The sequence below is a fragment of the Meriones unguiculatus genome, chromosome 1, assembly GCF_030254825.1.
Source record: "Meriones unguiculatus strain TT.TT164.6M chromosome 1, Bangor_MerUng_6.1, whole genome shotgun sequence".
NCBI lineage: Eukaryota > Metazoa > Chordata > Mammalia > Rodentia > Muridae > Meriones > Meriones unguiculatus.
In genome coordinates this window covers 59,061,218-59,081,159 of record NC_083349.1, presented here as the reverse complement: position 1 = coordinate 59,081,159, position 19,942 = coordinate 59,061,218, and the positions used below count along the sequence as shown (strand labels likewise).

The window sequence follows — 19,942 nt, the reverse complement described above, 5'->3', positions numbered from 1 at the left end:
ATTGGGCAAGCGAAACACCTATGTTCCGGCAGTGGCATCCCCTCTTAGCTGCCAGTGGCCTGGCACTTGGAGAGGCCAAGTGCAGTCTTGCTGTGAGTTTTATGCGATGAGGATGACTTTTCTGCTTTAAAGAAACAACTACTCAGTGTTTAAGTAAAGCCCGAGTTCTTTCTGTCAGCTTTTAAGGTTAGCTTACAAGTCTCTGAATTTATTTGCTTATAAAACAGTGTCCAAATTACATTTAAACCCCTAAGCATGAAAATGGCAAATCTATTTGATGTATTTACTTGCTGTTTTGTTTGAGACAAGGTCTTGCTACTGCTCCCAGATGCAGGTACGTGCCACTGCAGCCTCCTTTGATTTAAGTACGTCATCTGACCCAGACTAACCTTTGTACTGATTTAAGGCAAGTCTTTGCCACTTCAAATCTCCCCAAACCACACAGACACAAGTGAGACTTCAGCTTGAAAAGCAATGTAAGTATTCAGTGCTTCTTAAATGTTGGTATTTCACAGCAGACCTGCTTATCTTAACAAACTCTCTTCAAGGACTTAAAACACAAACACACGAGAGAGCATGTGATCATGCGCACATATCATGCCAGTGCTTAAAGGACGGGACAGTAGGGCGGAGTGAGTTCAAAGAATGTTGGGTTACATTATGAGACTATCTCAAGACATGAATCAAAATCAAAATAAACCTCCAAACCTACAGATTATTTGAAGCAAACAGTAGTGATAAGGGTTTGATGCACTTAGACCCTTTATTCTGAGGCCTTCACCCAAGATGCATGTCTAGCAAGAAAGCAATGAAATCACCCATGTACTTGGGGCTACTGTTTCAGATGCCTGAGACCGTAAAATAGCCAGAAACTTTGGGTAGACACCAACAGGATTCTGAAGGAACCCAGAAACTCCTGCTTATGGGTGTGTAAAGCAGTCACTGGGCTCGGTCGGTCAGCCTCCATGCTGGGCTGCTGCTCTTCTGCACCTACCTGTACCTCTTCACAGGAGTCTAGAACACAACTTGGGTGATGGGTCGTCCACCCTGACTAGGCTGGTGCAACTTTTGGCTCTAAAATAATTAAAACCTCTCTCCACTCTAATAATGCCTGCCCTCTTTTTCCTTTCTTGGTGGGCCTCCACCCCTAGAGGTTTTCAGATGAAGCCTGACTGGCTGGAGGCTCTCTCCCACCCTTGACTGGGGTCACAGTCTACACAGTTCTGCTCAAAGTTCTGGTCTCCTTACTCTTAGGTGAGTTCGCTCTACCTGGCTTTTCCCTGTAGCACTCAATGGGACCCTCTTTCTTAAGACTTCTCTCAATCTTTTTTTTTTTTTGAAGATTTATTTATTTATTACTTATACAGCATCTCGCCTGCGTGCCTGCACAACAGAAGAGGGCACCAGATATACGGCTGTGAGCAGACTCAGGACCTTTGGAAGAACAGCCAGTGCTCTTACCCTCTGAGCCATCTCTCCAGCCTAGCCTCTCCCAGTCTTAAGACTCTTCCCTGTCCCCATGAGACATGCCCTTCCCTCAATGCTCAGTACCAGGAGGCACTTACCCCTGGACCCTGGTCAGTGACTATTCGTACTCCCTCTGGACCACACATCTCCCCAGAAAAGAAAGGAAATTTTGGCACTGTTCACGCTAAGACAGGAACAACCAAGTCTTTCTCTGTTGGACAAACAAGCTGCCTCCAAAGGAGGGGGAAAAAAACCCTAACATATACTGAGCGCTCAGTGGGCACCCGGTACGGAGTTCACACCCTCACTTGTCTCATTCATTCCCAGTAGCCACATGAGGGCAGCTGTTAATGTTTTCAAGTTCAGAGATAGTAATTTAAGAGTCACCGTAAGGCAAAGGTGAGACCAAGATTCAAACCTACTCTACACAACTTGAAAGGGTTCTCTTGCATACACTGCTTTTAGCTTTAAAGCCAGGCAAACGTGGCAGAATGACAGTTATTTGGCGGAAATGCTGCCTCGCTAAGCATCTTTGACCCCAGCCCTGCTGTATGCTCTACCACCTGATGGTTGCCATTTTGCTTTTTCACCCCAAGTGTACCTTTTCTGTAAATTCTTTGAGAACTGCATCTGGAGAATCAGGGTAGAGGCAGGGAAGCTCTGCTACCCATAGTTTTTCTTCATGGACCAAGAAACACGTTTTTATAATGAACACATTTCCCAGGTGCCCACCCTGAGCTGGCTCTGAAGCTAGCCTCACAATCCCTCCCTGTTGCAAGCTACCTGTGAGTTCTCAGCCCTCACTACGAAGCTGGGGCCCAGGGAACTTAGCCTACCTGAGGTCAGAGTTAGGAAGTGGTTAAGTGGGGTGGGGGTAGGGTCAGACTCATGCATGGTGCCCACATTAGTGCGTCATGCGAGTCCCTGTGAGAACTATGGCTATGCTGAGTGTAAAGGAGTCAGAAGTGAAATTTCAAAGATGGGCAGAGGCATCAACTTCTAGGCTGCGGTGATCTGCCTACAGACTAGCACAGCAGTTTTGGACAACGTGGTTTGCACCACCGTGGCCCTACTGTGACACAGTACACCTCAGTCTTTAGCTTCCCTGACTGCTGTCGCAAGCTAGCACAAACCTTCTTTTCTCTTCATTCCCCAAGAGAGGAAAATCGGTCTCATATATTTTGACTTTACAGTTCTGTATTCTTATGGTGTAGACAATGAGTTCTGTAAAATCACTGCCCAGGGATGGCAGTGGTGATAAGGTCCTTGTTAATGCTAGAAGTCACTGGCAAGGGGGAGGGAGCCTTGAGCAGGACTGAATGCTCATCTGTGTGTCCTGCTCAGGCGCTTACTACAAGTACGAGTACGAGGGACCTTAAGACAAGCCACGGGACCTAGTAGGGAAGCTGGATGGAGAAGAGGTCAAGTATGGGCGGGACAGAAGGCTCAACCCCTGGAGGCTAAGGAGGATGGCTGAGCCCTCACCATGATCATCCTGCTGCTAAGCCTTTCTTCACCTACCTTGTTTTATGTAACTGTCACAAAGGGTTCAATCACGAAGAGGACAAGTCCAGGCAGTTTGTCATTTCCCTAGTCATGCAGAATGGCAGACCCAGGACCTACTCTTCATTCTCAGCCTCTCTCCTACACTGCACCATACACTGTATACTCAAATGGAATAAAAACCTGGCCCGCATGCACACCGATTTTGGGTTAATGTACAGAGCTTCCCCAAAGACAGGATTGACCTTAATGACCAAGTGAACAGGTCTTAAGCAAACGGAATAAAACTATAAATTTGGCTGGTGCAATACAGAAGACAGCCAAGGCGAGGCCCAAGGCCAGAAGCTACACAGAGAGAGGTGACTGCAAAGTGACTCTAAATGCCCTGCAGCCTAGAGGGACAGCTTGGCACAAAACATCTTCCCTCATGGGGCTAGTGCCAGAGCTGGAGAGGTTGAGTGGCTGTGGAGGGAAACTGGCAAAGGTTGGCACCAGGAGATACAGGGAGGTAGCTAGGGGTTGTGTTGTGGGCGGTGCTGATCCCATCTAGCTAAGTGTATCTCAGGCTGAAACCTGATTCGACACCTTCTCCAAAGTGGGTGGTCTGAGTCAGAGGCTGTGTGTGAGGACAGTGGGGCATTTAAATGAAACAATCCATCTATCTGTCCTTCACAATAACCAAACAGATTGTCAGATTGCCATGACTAGCCAAAGTGTTTTATTTTTAAAATTTATTTAACGTATATGATTGCACGAACACCTGTGTGCCAGAAGAGGGCAACAGATGCAAATATAGATAGTTTTGAGCCATCATGTGGTTGTTGGGAGTTCTCAGGACCTCTGGAAGAACAGACAGTGTACTTAGCCACTGAGCCATCTCTCCAACTCCCCAAAGGGTTCTTTTGTGTTCCTACATCTGGCCTTTTCCCTTAAGTGATTCATTCCAAACCCTTTGGAGTAGGTAAAAGAGAAACCTGGGCAGAAACACGCCTACTTTTCCTGCAAACCCTGAGTAGCTGCATATCTTCTAGTTATCAGCTCAGGCTATACCACTTCCTGTGGAAGGCCAACCCAACTGTGAGGACCCACGTTGAGTCGGCTTGTCTTTGTGATCTTCAACTTCCCTAATGAACTGAGAGCATTCAGTACAAGGGACTAGCAGAGAGCCTGAAACAGAGGCACTCAACAAACGGTGCCTGCTAATACCCACCGTTTCCCTCAATTTCAATCCCCTATGCCCTTGAACAATCTTAACACACTTGTAACTTAAACACACTGAATGTCATAACAGTGAAACAACAGGGGCCCAACTGTCAAACTCTCTTCCAGAGGAAGTTAGATGGGAGTGGCAGGTCCTGTGTCAGCCAGATGTGACCAAGAGGTAGGGACTAGTAGGAGAGGGTAGGTGCTCACACCTGTGCTAGTGCCTCAGTATGTGAGGGGCAACAGTTTCTCCAGGTGGAATGGGGAGCCACTGAGCTCCCATGGCCTGTCAGTGAGGGGCTAAGACCTGGGAGCACCTCTTCAGGGCCCAGGCTACACTGAGCAGGAGTTTAGCTGACCAGGCAGAAAAGGTATGGGTTTAGGTTTGAAGAGGATGACTGCTGGAAATCTGTTATACATCACGAAAGTGTTTAAAATAAGTCACATACTATAAACCACCACCACAGCCATTTATTAAGTGCTTGCCAGGCACTGTGCTAAAGCTTTACAGACATTATTTCAGTTAATCCAGCAACCCTGAGGTAGATATTTTCAAACCCCCACCCCCACAAGTCATTATAGTAAAGGAAACTGAGACTCAGGTTAAATCAATCAACCAAGGTCAAACCCAGCTGGTACGTAGCAAGCTAAAGATGTACTGAAGGGATCGGACCCCAAAGACATGCTTTTAGACACTAGACTGTTTCTGCATGAAGTTAGGGACACACATTCCTTCCCAAAATGAGAGCAGATTTTAGGTATGGAGGATGGGCAGTTTTAAGCTGACTTCTTGAATCAGTTCTTACACTTATGCTCTTGGAGGAATGGAGTCATCCGGTGATAAGCTGACAACTGAGCCCCTTTCTCATTCACTACCATTCCAGCCTTTCTCATGAGAGGCCTCCACTCTGACACCAGTCTACTTCAATATGCTGCTTCTCCTCTAGCGAGCTCAGGAATGAAGGGGTCTGTCAAACATGGTGACACTGAGCCAAAGACCTGAGAGAAGTTAGGAGACATCAGAAAATGTCCCTCATCCCTGAACTGCTGGACCCTAAGGCACAAGGGCACATTCAGATGGAAACACCAAGTTCACACCTTCCATCCTGGTTTCCCAAGCCAGGACTCTTTCTTGCAGTCTCCTCACCAAGTCCCTCAACTCTCTAGGTCCTTCCCCGATTGTCTCCAAGGCATCATTAATCACAGGCCCAAGGGCCTTGAGGACAAGTTTCTGAGCCTTTGTTCCTCCAGGAACTCCCCCTCTCCCCAGAAGTGCTCAGCAGGGCTCCAGTCAGGGCCCTAGGGATCAATAATAAACAGAGCTAGCCGAAGGAGAAGCAGAAAGGACCACCAGAGTGAGACTAGCTCAGCCAGCAAGTAAAGACAAAGGATTGAAAGAGGACAGAGCAGACAGAATACAGGGACTAACCAGGAACAGAGCAACCTGAGGTCAAAAGTGGAAAAGGACCCTAGAACCAAGCTGTCCAGCACTTGGAGCCAGAGAGCTTCTTTGAAGAAAGCCTTGGTAAAGAGGCCACTGAGAGCCTCAGTAAGAGAAAGCTCAAAAGATCTACTTCAAAGTGGTTTAAGAGGACATCAAGTGAAATAGGAACTGGAAAGACTTGGGCCCCTAGAACCCATTAACTACTTCTATCCATCCCCACGCCTGCCCATCTAGGTATAACTGGTCAGAGGATCACTGCTGGTAGCCCTTGCTAAATTCTGCACCAAGCTTTGAAGGATGAAAGACAACAGAGGTAGGAACTTATCAAGGAGTGAGACAGCACCATCCCTGAGAAGTTCACTTTATAGGAGACAGAAAAACCAATCCCAAGCCCCCAAGGACCTAGGATCTGAGGAACACCTAATGGTGAGAACGACAACTTGGTGCAGATTAATATTGTCTTAGGCATTTGAAGGGACAGAGCGTGAGTGGTGAGGTAAATCTCAGACACTGGAAGATCTAAGCTGAATTCTCCACACCTTATTAAGTTAGCCACACGACTGGGTCACTAGCCTGAGCCGGGAACCTCGCTGTTCCCCACAGCATGGCTCACTGATCCAGAGGACGTCAATGCTGAGAGGCTCGAGTCTCTTCTCCCAGCATGCTGTGCCCCACTTCTCCTCACACCTGCATACATCTGGGCTCTGCTACTTTCATATGGTTTCCTGTCCAACTTCCATCAGTTCCTGGGGTTTGATAAAGATCAGGTTTCCTGCACAACCTCAAGTGCTGGAAAGTGACAAAATACTTGTCACAGGTGGGAGATCAACAGTGTTGACTGTGAGTGACATTCTGGTAACAGTAAGCACACATCAAAACTATCCTATTGTTATTCTTTGCTCTAGGGCTTGTACTTAATACTTACTCATATATCTTTAACTTCCTTGCCTCATGCAGAAAGTTATCTGTTTCTAAACCCACCTCAAGCCGGGATTGGACTCAGTATGTGAAGGCATGTAAGCTCCGCCCACACTGGTGGGAACCCCAACAGGGTACCTGGCCCAGAATGCTGGGGTCAGAGATAGGGAGTGTCTCCCTATACTGGGTTGGCCCACTAAAAAAGATCCTTCCCCTCTCTGTCTCCTAACAGATTCAGATTAATGATGGCTCATTCCTAATTGTCAAATTTCTTTTCCTTCATCCTGTGTCTAATCACCAGTGACAGAAACCATTACGCAAATGAGAGCAGACGACTTCCCCCAACTGTTCTCGTTGGTAAAAACCTTGTAATTTAGAGCTCTGATTTGTAGGGGAAGCTGGTCTCCCCCAGGCATCCTGGGCATCTGCTCAACTGATGCCCAGAACAGCCCCTCCTCCACCCTGTAACTCCAACCCCCCCAGCAAATATTTGACTTCACAAAACAGTAGTTTTCACTGTACTGCTGGGGTGAAAATGAGAACTTGCAACATGTCTGACCCTAGACAAGCCCAAGTCTCCACCTAACTTGGCACATTTGACATCCATGCTGCTGGCTAGAGTGGGCAAACACTGTAGCAGCAACACTTCCTCTGTTGCAAGTACAATTCAAGCCTAAACAGCCAGCGCTAACCTAGGCGACGGAAGAAGCTTCTCATCCCTAAGAGGAAGTGACACAGCAGAACATGAGTCGAGTGATCTAGAGGCACAGGCATGCTGAGAGGAGCCAGGAGACCTACACTCGAGGGTGCACAGTACCCTCTTCCCAGCACCGCTAGAGCCCACTCCTGCAGTTGTTCCTCGCACCCTTCACTTGGTAAGACGGCTTTCCAGGCAGCGCTTCCATGTCTCTAGCTGAACCTCCAAATGCTTTCACCCTTCCACACCCTTGCCTGAGCATGCTTGTACTCTGCCTAGGGAATGAGGCCGGAAGCAAGGTAAAGAACCAACAATTTGGAAGAAATGAAGGAGGAGCAGGGGTTGAGGGGGGTTTATAGCTAAACAGCATTAAGATGGTCTTGACTACCACTCTTCACTCTCTGAGGCATTTTTTCATCTGTAAAGTGAGAAGCTACTATTCAGCGTTGTGAGGGATAGAGCTAAAAGCAATAGGCACACATCAGGTGTCTAAAACCAGGAATAGCTATTACATTTCACCAGCATCAGACCAATCCTGCAATGATCCCAAAGTTCACCTTTTCTCTCCTTGCTCCTAGCCATCTTAGTTCAGACTTGTGTGAGGCACAGTCTCCTACCGGATCAACCTAGCAGACCCAGAGTCCCTGCTACACGTCCCAGACACCTCTGAGGGCAGAGCCAGGAACACAGATCTGCTGAGAATGAAAATCTGCTATGGTGGCCAAACTGATGCTACTCTCTTGTTGCACTCCTCTTTCCCGAAAGAGATGGCAGCATGAGTTTATTGCAATCACATTGCCCAGCATTGGCTGACTTGAGGAGGCACCAGGTCTTTACACTCACATTGCATCAGAGGCCCCAGAAATACACACGTGTGCACACACATTCGCATGCATGTTCTCAGTCCATGGGGCACTGTAAGCTGAGCTTCAGAGCTAAGAGCCACAGCTCACACTGAAGGTCAAACCTGGGGGGAGGTGGGGTTTAAAAAAAAAGTGGCAAAGAAGGGAATAAAATCAGACTTCCAACTCAGATTTTAGGGAAAAGGATGATGGAGAAGGGACTTGAGGTAAGTGGATGTGGGGCCACCATTCTGCCGAACTGCAGGGGCCCCATCCCTCTAAACAGACGTGAGCAATGGCGCTGTGTTGTGTAACACGGAGCTGCCCAGCTACAAGCTGCAGCCCTGAGGAGGGTTCCTATAGAGAACTACCAACAGAAAAGTAAATTCCATCTCCATGCTCTGCCAGTTGTCCTACTCTAGCTGTCGTGTGACACTGTGTTGGGTCTGGCAGAGGCGCTGGCTCTAGGAGGCAAGAGGACATTTCTGACCTTGCCCTGAGGTGGAGAAAGGTATTGAGTTAGCTGCCTAAGTCTGACCCCATTTCATCTACTCAGCCAGGAAGCTCAGCAGCAGCAGGGGATGTGGCCTGGACAGGGAAGACACAGGACCTGGAGGCTCGAGCCAGTCAGCTTTAGGTAGGCTGCAGTGAGATCTGACCAAGATAGGATGGCTAAAATCCGAGTTTAAAAGCTATAGGCTAAGTCAGGCAGTGTCTGGGGTTCACACTGTACTGTCACAGTGGACAACGTAAGCAGTCAAGAACCTTGTTAAGCAAGAAGGATGGCAAGTGTGAACACACATACAAAGTGTGCAGATGTGTACACACACATGCAGAGGTTCATACCCCTGGAGTCCAAAGAAGTCAGAGCTAACATTCCCTCACTGCCTAGTACAGGGCAAGAGCTGGTGCTGAACGAGAACAGCTGCATGGGTCTGCACCTGGGACATATGCACGGTTCTCTGTTCTTAGGTCCCCAAGGTTTCCGTCTAAGTATGGCTTGAGCTTGTAGTTCTCAACTGGAACCCTATCTAATCCTCTCCCATGAGAAGCCTATCTAGGCTCCCAAAGACAAGCCCCCTTCTCAATGTCCCCACTAGGGTCCCAGCACTACTGCCACCTGGTCTGTAGCCTGACTATGCTGCAAAAACTGGCAGAAGACAGACTGCTGCACAGGCTCGTTCTGGCACCACAGTGCAGATGTCGAGGGGATGGCGGAGCATCTCCTCTCTCATGCTGAGGCACTGAGGCTTCGGGAGCCAGGAGCCAGAAGTGACATCCTGACCCAGGAAGAGAGAACAAAGAACACATAAATGCATGTGTGTGAACACACACATGCATATGTACACACACCCTGAGGTTGACAAACTAACACAGACATGATGACAACCAGAAGCTGGGACTCCACACACTAAATGCAGGACTTTAGGGGGCAAAGAAGGAAGGCTCTGGGGCTCAAGAGGCAAGGGTGAGAAATCTTTCCAAACAGGAGTGGAGTCAACTACCCTGCCTCGCCCCAGACACCTGCCTCCAGGGCCATGGCAAGAGTCCAGTCCATTAAGTGCAGCGTGCAATACTAGTGCTTGGAGTGCCCCGTCCTCATCACGACGCATGTGGACGGGATAGCAGTCACCTGGCAGGAGGCCTTGACCTCTGGCAGGTCAGTTGTAACGGCCTCTAATCATGGTGTTCAACAAGGGCCCCACCTGTGAAGAGACAGAAGAGCCCATCAGAACTGCCTGTCTCCTGAACCTGAGCAGGCCTGGGTGTGCCTGGTGACATTCAATACTCAACTACACAAGGACAAGTGATCGCTGGATTGGATTGAACGCTGTTAATTTTTCTAATCAACTTTTTCCAATTTAATATTCTAAGGCATGCCCTTTGGAGATCCAGTTTATTTTTTCTTTCCTTTTATAATACCCTGAGGATCTGCAAGCAATACCCATCAGACAGAAGATGGTCTGAGGAGCCAATAACCCCCAAACACAGGAAAGTTTGTCTGCATGTTTCCCCAATGTGCCTGAAGAATTTGAAGTGCTTCTCCATCCTCAACAGAAAGCCACCTACAGTTAGTGTCACGGCTCTCGACCCCACAGGCACCTCTGATGTTGTGCTAACCATAGGAAGGAGGGAAAGCAACTAAAACACAAATCTCCCTCTTTCACCCAGTGGACCAGTGATGGACCTGGGTGAGAAGCAAGACTCAACACTACCTACCTAGAAAAGCCCTGGCCCAGCTGGAAGAGCACAAGGAGATGCTTTATTACACACTTCCCATTCCAGAAGAATCCTCTCAGGGGTCCCCAGATGGCACATACGCCCCAAGGCAGACATTACTACTAGCATGGAACGGATTATAATGGATCCGCCAGTCAAGGCCAGCTCTCACCAGAAAACAAGATTTCCTAAATATACAAATCAATTCTATGGAGAGGACAGCAGTTGCTGAGCTGCTGAAACAAAGGAACTTTGAAGAATGCCACCGAGCCTTACCTCTTGTGGGTTCCCCAAGGCCTCTCCAAGCATCTTCTCGATGTTTCTCATGATGGCTACTTTCTGATGAGCTTTAAGTGGATATTCGATTCTCTTAGGGGTGGGAGCACCCTACAAAGGAAGCAAGAGCTCAGGAAATACCGCTAACCCAAGCCTTCAGCATTACCTCTCTAATACCATCTTCCCTTTGAAAAAAGAAACAGTTCAATTTTATTCTTCTCCGTCTCCAGGGATAACCAACAACCCCCATCCCAGCAAAAAACCACTTCAAATCCTATGACTCCTTCACCCCCTCCTTAGTTCTGTATGAATACACACACAAATAAAGTATGTCTCTGTATGTATAACAACAAGAACAGCAACAATAAAATACCACTGATATTCACCTTATACCAGAAGTTCACAGTGATGGTAATCCCTCCATTTAGTAATGACTCTATGTGGTGCCACCTATTAAAAAGAAAGAAAAAAAGAGGCTCCTGTTTACTTTCCAGAGACAAGGATGGAAAACTAGTATAGCCCATTTAAGAAAACTAGTGAAGACAGGCGCTTTCTGCTCATCCTGTGAAACACACAGTGGGCTGGAAACTGTTCAGTCTCCGAATAATGAAGAGGTAGATACAGAGAACACAGATATCTTTGGATTTGAGGAACTGTCCTTCTTTCTTAAGAGACAGAGTTTTCTCTATGCTCAGTATGCTCATACCTAGACATGCTAGTCTTCCTACAGGTAATACTTCCACAACTGAGAAGGGCACAGAGAAAGCTTTTTCAGAACAGAAAAAAAGTATTCCCAAGAGGCCTCCACCCCAGCCTCCTCACCAGTACATCGGGATGTAAAGAACATCACCAGGGCCAACCACTGTTTCATAACCGACCACATTTCGGAAATTGGGGAAACTCTCATAGTCAGGATTGTCAAAGTCCACCTAAGGGTCAAGAAAAAGAAAAAAGATCAGTCCAGAGATTGCTTGCTATGGCAGCTTAAAAAAAACAAATGATTTCAGAGTTTGTATTCAGAAGACCCCTCTCAGAGAACAACTTCATGAAGCCCATGCTCACGTTACACAACAATGGGTTCTAGACTTTAGTGCTCCTGAGCTCTGAAGAAGTTCACAAAAGCCTTAGGACATGAGATGTTAGGATTCACCCATCACTCAAATCTTTCCAAACTTTCCCCCTAAAACAAACTCTAACCAGAAGACTCCTACATGAGGTAGCAAAGCATCTTTCTCCTCAAGAGGATGCCAGGAGCTCAGCAGTTAGAATACTTGCTGCTCTTGCAGAGGACGCAGGTTTGGTTCCCAGCACATACATGATGGCCTCACAACCATCTATAACTCCAGTTCCAAGGGATCCAATGTCCTCTCTTGACCTCCATAGGCACCAGGCATGCACATGGTACACATACATACATGCAGGCAAAACACTCATACACAAAAAAATATTTTATTTACCTATCTCCCTATCAAAAAGAAGTAGCATACATGATAAAAGAAAACAATTATTAAAGTCAGTAGAGGCATTCATATTTTAATGAAACCAAGTTTAAAAAAAAAAAATCAAACTAAGTCATCAGAGTCTACCAACATTAATGATAGAGCTTGCCCCCAGCAATTAGCTCTGTTTACGCTTACAGGTATCTGGGATCATCACAGGAGCCTGGCACCTGCAGGCTACACTGTGAAAGTACTTTCTAGGCTTGTTTGTAGGGCAAGACCAGCAGTAATGCAGACCTGACGTACCCCCAAAAGAACAAAGATACTCCAGCCTCTGATCTCAAAGGCATTCTTAGAACCCCAAGTGCTGTGTTCTCTTTAGATCACATAAGCTCACCTGGCTCTGCCTGTCACAGGGATGATGGACAGGGTATGGGTAGAGGCACTCAAACTGATCCGGAGGAAATAAGATGCATCGCTTATGGCCCTTTATCTGGGCAAAGAAGTTCTGCTGCTCATCATAGTGAGCAGGTGTCACATTTCCTGAGGGAGAAAAAAAACATTTTCTTAGCTGAGGGAGTGGTTCTGCTACACAGGTGACATGCAAACAGAGCCTCGTGCTGAAGTAAAGCCTAGCTGTCCTCCCAGCTATGAGTTCAATTAAATCTGAGGCAGGATCAGAAAACTGCAATTACAACTCTTAGTAAATCAGGTGTTCCATCTTAGGAGTAGTGAACTCCAGCAACCATCACTGGGTAAGGTCCATCATCAGCTAGGAGTCTGTCTTCAATGGTAATGGATGCTCTTACTGGCAGCAAGAGTTCATTAAACATATCTGACAGACAAAAAGGTTTGCACTCTTCCTGACTAGGACAAGAATCCAAGGGCAGCAAAACACTGAGAAATGATCTACAGGACTGCTACCAACAGTACACACACTCTACTCTGAGGTGCTAACCAGTCAGAGTTCTAGGAAATATGCCCTTACTGTAGGTAGCTCTTCTGGAGCCCGGAGATTCTCAATTGCTGTTCTCACTTTACCACACCTACTGGATGCAGCATTGCTCAGAACAACACTGGGGCTGCTGACTCTCAATGAGAGAAAGATTACTAAGTTCCTGAAGAGAGGACTGTGGATTTTAAGAGTCATTGCTTTAAATGTCACCTTGGCCAGGCATTAGAGTGCAGTCCTGTAATTCCAGCTGCTTGAGAGCCTGAAGGAGGAGGATCATAATTTCAAGGCCAGCACGGGCAACTTAGTGAGACCCCGACTCAACATGAAACCGCTGGGACAGCTCAGCGGGACAGCACCTGCCCAGCTCGCACAGGGCTCATCCAGTGCCAGCTTAAATATACACACATATATTGCTGCCTTGAATTAGCTCTACCATAATGCACTTTCTATCTCTTCCTGTATAACCAGGGTCACAGCTGTACCTTCTGTATACTCTGACCCTACAGAACATTCCCAGATGGGCATGGTGGTACACACTTTTCATCCTATCACTAGAGAGGTAGGGCAGGACTGCTCTGAGTATGAAACTACTCTGAGCTACAAGATAACTTCACAGCCAGCCAGGGATATTAGTGAAACCCTGTCACAAACAAAACACCTGGTTATACCAAAATAGCTGCCTTTCCACTGCAGACAATCCAAACACATCCTCAAACACAGTAGTCCACACAGCTCTGCCAGAGGCATCTGCTTCCCTAGACCTGGCCACAGAAAGGAAAGCAATAGCTTAACCAGAATGAAGGAAAGCAGAACTGCATTCTTGCTCAAAAGCCAAAGTTGGTTTTAAAGGGGCAGGTGAGTGTCAATTCCTAAGCTGCATTGTGGGAAATCTCTTTAATACTGCTATCAAAAGTCCAAATCTGAGGAAATGCCAACCAAGGAGAAGAGACTTGGGGGCTTAATCAGGTCAATGACATTATTCTGTTTCTTTGTTCACACAGTTTACTCACCACTCACTATGCAGCCGTTGCTGGTCTAATGCTGGGCTGGTGCTGCAAATCAGAATATATTAACCGTGCCCTGAAAGTGTTCCTTCTCCTGAAGAGCACTTAAACACTTCTTTCTGCTCCAAACAAAAAGCAAGGAGCTAGAGAGGTGGCTCAGCAGTTTGGAGCACTTGTTGCTATTGCAAAGGACCAGGGTTCGATTCCTGGCATCCACATGATGGCTTATAACCCTATTCCAGTTCAAGGGGAATGTTACCCCCTTCTTATGTCTGTCTACCTGCACCAGGTACACAGAAGGTGCACATACATGAATACACACATATATACACATAGGCAAAAATCCATACACATAAATTATTTTTTAAAAATCATTTAAAAAATCAGAACATATTTACATATTTACTTGTGTGTATATAAAATTCCTCAGCAAGAAACACAAACAAGCATGCCCTGAAGTGCCTCCCAAGAGAAAAACTGAGAACCTGGGAGTAAGGGAAGGGGAAGGCTGATGGCTAACGCTATTAATATCCTTTCAATTTTGAGCACCATAAATATGTATTTAAGAGATAAGGTTTCACATTAGAAAAATATTTTCTGCCAGGCATAGTGGTGCATGTCTTTTATCCCAGTACTCAGGTGGATCTCTGTGAATTCAAGGCCAGCCTTGTCTACATACTGAGTTCCAGGCCAGCCAGACCTACATAGTGAGACCCTGTCAGAGGAAAGGGAGGGGAGGGGAGGGGAGGGGAGGGGAAGGGAGGAGAGAGGGGAGGGGAGGGGAGAGGAGAGGAAGGAGGGAAGGGAGAGGGGAAGGGATGGGAGGAAAGGAGAGAAGAGGAGGGGAGGAGAGGAGAGAAAAGGAGGGAGGGGAGAGGAGAGGAGGGGAGGGCAGGGAAGAGGAGAGGAGAGGAAAGGAGAGAAGAAAAGAAAAAAGAAAAGAAAGGTTGCCATTTGTAGAGGAATAAAATCCTCTCAGTATACTGAAATGTAATGGAATGAGGCAGCATTTCACGGAGGCCTTCCTATCTCAGCACCCATGCTCACAAAGCAACTGAGAAAGAGAAAGAACTTTCTCAAGACTGCATGACACTACCCAAGAGTCTTAAAATCTACATATTTCATTTAATCATGGGAGCCACTTCTAAGATGTTATCTTGTTCCTTTTGCAGATGAGGAAGCTGAGGCCTTACGTCAGTGATCAGTTCAAGATCATGGAGCTAGTAAGTGGTGGGGACAGGACTGGAAATCAGGCTGCACAGCGCAGCCAAGCTTTCGGAAACCACTGCTTACCTTCCATGCCGATCAGCAGCAGGTTAGAGGTCAGCTGCCCCCAGCCACGTTTTCCCTGTTGCTTATTAATCCAGTTCCAGTTAAAACCCAAGAAGTCCATGACAATCTTCCTACCCACGGTGTCATTGAGAGTTTGCTGCAGATACAACCTACAGTCCCCGAGAAAAACAAATGTTATCAGTACATGCAATGGGTCCCTGCTATGACCTCTCTACGTCTGGAAACACAAGTCTGTTATTAGCGTTGCCTAGTGTCACCAACAAGAACAGCTGTGGTCATGCAACACTTGAACTTGGACTCACAGAGCTAAGTTCTTTCTCCTCATCTGAGCTCTGCTCCACAAGATGTTCTTTAAACACGTGATTCTAAACTTCTGGACCACAGTGCAGATTACACAGGAATTCAAGGTCTCATATAAAAAGGTCCTTACACATGGAAATTTCACAGCTATGACTTAGTTCCTGGAAGCCTTCTACAAAGTCTACGATGACTCTGCCTTCTTTCAGACTCTCAAGATCGGACACATCTCCTCTGGCCTGTGATGACCACTGTGGCTGACTCTAACACGGTTGGCCAGCAGTCCTTCCCTGTGGGAGTTAGCTCCTTGGTGTGCACTTAACAGTCTTATTTAACTTGCTCTGACAAGTGAACTGTCACAGAGAGCTGGTGATGCTCCCAGGTATAATTTTTAAGAAAAAGTCCACATTACCCTGTTTTCCCTTTGCTACATCCAACTGCAAAATTCCAGATTGTAACTACGGGGACAAATTGTGTACAAGAATCAACAAGATGGTGTGTCCATGACAAACATATGAAAGTGACAATAAAGGACTTCACTGCCTTAAATCCTAACAGTTATGGCAACGTTAATTAGAAAATCTCAGTAACTTGGAAAAACTAGCTACAAGGAACCTCCAAGGCCCTCGCACAAGAACAGAGGCTGGCTTTAATTTTGGATTTTTCTGCCTCTAACCCGAGTGCTGTGATTACAGGCATGCATCACACTGCCTGGCTATAACATACGTATTTACAAAAAAACAAACAAAAAAACATATTCTATTTCAATGGAGTAATAAAAGCTAATAATATCTCACAGGATACATGCAGAGATCAGAAGACAACCTGTGAGAGTTGGTTCTTTTCTCCCACCATGCTGGTCTTTTGGATTAACCAGGCTTGGCACTGAGCACTTTTACCCACTGAACCATCTCACTGGCCCAGACATTTACAATCTAGTCACCTAGTTCCACACTGCTGATAGGAAGTCAGAAAGAGAATCAAGATAGGAGACTATCAAAAACTCCAGATATGACCACCAAATGTGGGACAATTATTCACTATTGTACTCAGTGAAAGCAATTCTCCAGCACAATTTTATCATGTGGGACTGACTGCTGTCAGAACCTAAATAACTGTGCTATCCTCAGAAGTGGAAATAAAAGCAAAGAGGAGGAAAGAATCACTCTTCCAAATGAATTTTGATCACTGGCCCAAGAGTGTGTGTCAAGCAATGTGTTCTGGTCTTCCCAAAGCTACAGGATCTCGATATCCCTTAACCCCAAATCAAAACAAACTACTTAACTTTTCAGCCTAAACTATTCCCAGACAGGAGAGTGTTTGGAAATCGAGACTGCAAACTCATTTCAGAGCTAAATCCAACAAGCAATTTTTGTCTTACTTTGTGTATGCATGTGTGTCCCTGTGTTTTAAATGTCAGAAGGGGTTGCAGAAATAGCTCAGCAGGTAAGAGCTCCAGCAGAACACTAGGGTCCAGCTCCCAGGACCCACATGGCAGATAACAACTGTCTGTAACTCTTTTCCCTTCTTCTGCCCTTCAAGGGCACCAAACATACATGCACACAAGGCATACATACAGGCAAAGACCATGCATGCCTCTAACACCGGCACTCAAGGCAGAGGCAGGAGGATCTTGGTTAGTTTGAGGTCTGCCTGGTCCATACGGCAAGTTCCAGGCCAGCCAGAACTACAGAGAAAGACCCTGCCCCAACCCCTCAAAAACAACAAACAAGACCCAAAACAATAATAACAAACCCAAACACCAGCACACATAAAACAATTTTTTTTCAAGGAGTCAAAAGATTTTAAGTAAGAATCTTCATTTTGAGTTTGTCTTAAAAAATTAGAATCCTGAGAGAACCCTCCCACACAATGACTTCTCACTCTGAACGGCCTAGACACTTCCCGCCTAGACATGTTCAAGCCTTTCTTTCGTCCAGCTGGCCCTGCAAGTCAACTGTCTCTCTCTCCTGCGAAATTAGATCCACAGTTCAAGGATAATGCTATTTTCAACCATCAAGCTAGAAAGAACTATCAAGAACTCAAAGGCCTTACAAAACAGTAGAGCAGAACATTCATTCGTTCAGAAATGGAATCCAGAGCTTGGAGATGGCAGTCTCTTCTTGCCCAATTCCACCACACCTTCAAACAAGTACAGGAAAGTGGATGCCCTAATTCTACCGACGGGGCAACTTACCGCTCTTCTCCCCCGCGTTGCTGTATATCCTGTAGTTTCTCGACAAACTCATGAAATTTAATTTCCTCCCTGTTGGACCTTGGCTTAAAGTTCTGGAAATTGGCCATCTTCTTCTCATCATAGTATAAGAACTTATGGGTGCTGGCACTGTACACAGAGAAATCCCCGTTGCCAATATTCTCTTGCAGGTATTCGAGGTCCCATTTCAGAGCAGGATACACAAGGTTCGTGTCGGTCAGCACCACAGGCTCCTAAGCAAACACATCAGAAAAATCAGTGAAGTAATAATTCCAAGGAGCTTATTTTTTTTTCGACGGTATTTGTACTTGTCAAATCCACAACATTTTCTGCTGCCGAGCACTCCTGACCACTCTTTCCCGCATCGTAAGCCTCTGTCCACAATCCGGCCAGTTTCCCACCTCTCCCCTCAACTGAGTCCCTTCCTCCACCCCTTCAGCAGCAGCCCCGCCCCCCACCTCATTTTCGATGAGTTCTTCCGCCCGAGGGTCACTCTGGCTCAGACGTGGGATGGGCCGGGTCGGGAAGCTGTAACTTCGTAGCTGGGACTCATCCCAGGCGGGTCCCGGAGCTTCAGCCTCTTCCCGGGCCGCTCCAGAGCCAGAGGCCGCAACCTCGGCCGCTGTCGCCGCCATCTCTGCTCCAGGGACGGCCCCACCGGAAGCGGAAGCTCTGCCTTTTCCGGAAGCAACCTCAACGGACACCATAGAGATGAACTGCGAGAGAAACCGGTTCAGACCTTTTAAGAAGGTGGGGCCCTAGGTTGAAGGCGCGCTCCCTAACGGTAACCTGCGGCCCTACAGTCTAAACTCCTCTCTTGATCAGACCCGTTAGTTCCTCAGAAAAGAGGCAAACAAGCCCACAAAATATTCCTGCCTCCGCATGCGCAAGGTACAGAGGCAGAGGCCGAGGCAAGTGTAATTAAGCTTTAAACTTTACTCTCCTACGTGGGGAGAGAAGCCAAGGTTAGATCCACTTGAGGAATCACTAGAAAAATCAGTTAGCACGTAGATCTTGGGTAAAGCTGTTCTGAAGGCTTAGGCCGATGATAAATGGCAAACTAAATTCATCCAGAATCAACGGAAGATCAAGGGCTCGTAGTTCCAACTACTCCAGAGGCTGAAGCAAGAAGATCACTTGAATTCAAGAATTCAAAGCCAGCCTAGGCAACACGGCAAGCCACCATCTTAAAAAATAAATAAAAAGTAAAAATAAAATCAAGGAAGGATCCTTTCATTTAGTATCGTTCTGCATATATCACTGTCTCTCCTTATTGAACCTCTTCTTGAAATGAGACCAATGTTATTCAACTGCAGGCATCCACATTTTCAAACAATATACTGGTTATAGGAGACCATGTCAGTTGCTTCGCTTGCTTACTGGACAGTCGTAATGGACACCTGCAGGAGGCCGAGGTTATCACCCCATGGTGTATATGTCCTATTTAAGTCTCTCCCCTAAATGACAGCAGAACCTGGGGATATGACAGGATAGTACTCCTGCAATTAAGTTACATTCTATGACAAAGATATAGTCAAATTCCCTAACCAGTCAAATTTGAGACCATCAAAACGAAACTTGAGTAGGGCTGACATTATCTCTCTAGCCCTTTAAATCTGAGCTCACTGGTCAGAGACAAAGGTATTGGAGATTTGAAGCCAAAAACACATGTTGTCTGATTTGCCTTAGTGTTAGAGATCGAGATTGACAGGTGAACTCTATACAAGCTGAGAAAGACTTGTATAGCCAACAAGAAAGTGGGAAACATGGCCCTATAAATTCAAGTAACTGAATTCTGCCAATAACTGCCATGCTTATAAAAGAATACAGAGCCTCAGATGACATGGCAAACACCTTGGTTTCAGACTAGTGAGCCCCTGAGCTGTGGAACGGTATACTCATGGGAAATGTGAGATAATAAATTGGTGTTGTTTGGGATGCTAATTTTATAATTTTTAAAAGAACACTAAAAAATTAATATGCAGCAATAGAAATTAAAACAGTCTTAGTGATATAATTATGCTAGACAGTGACTATAAGGTAACCAACTGATAACAGGGTTCTCTCCATGAAGGGGTTTGGTGGCTGTCAAGGATTTATCTGCAATGTTTGACTTTTTCCAAATACATCAATTTATAACCTTGGGAATTAAAAATAAATCAGACTTAA

The 19,942-nt window shown here is 46.3% G+C and overlaps 1 protein-coding gene across 1 annotated transcript; it reads right to left on the bottom strand.

Moving 5' to 3' along the window:
* Positions 1-4,624: 4,624 nt before the first annotated feature.
* Hif1an (hypoxia inducible factor 1 subunit alpha inhibitor) lies at positions 4,625-18,466 on the bottom strand. The gene is made up of 8 exons (XM_021649607.2): positions 18,232-18,466; positions 17,756-18,006; positions 15,262-15,410; positions 12,407-12,552; positions 11,393-11,499; positions 10,957-11,020; positions 10,571-10,681; positions 4,625-9,780 (listed from the first exon to the last, which is right to left on the bottom strand). The coding sequence occupies exons 1-8, from the start codon at positions 18,406-18,408 to the stop codon at positions 9,736-9,738; spliced, it is 1,050 nt and encodes a 349-aa protein (XP_021505282.1). The 5' UTR covers positions 18,409-18,466; the 3' UTR covers positions 4,625-9,735.
* Between the last annotated feature and the right edge of the window lie 1,476 nt (positions 18,467-19,942).

Excerpts from the sequence above, each read along its gene's own strand:
- Hif1an (XM_021649607.2), bottom strand. The coding sequence starts at position 18,408 with ATGGCGGCGACAGCGGCCGAGGTTGCGGCCTCTGGCTCTGGAGCGGCC. Across the intron at positions 11,500-12,406 it reads CCTGTGACAGGCAGAGCCAG|GTGGACTTTGACAATCCTGA; the intron begins GTGAGCTTATGT and ends CTTGACCCTTAG. Across the intron at positions 11,021-11,392 it reads CTTTACATCCCGATGTACTG|GTGGCACCACATAGAGTCAT; the intron begins GTGAGGAGGCTG and ends TCTTTTTAATAG.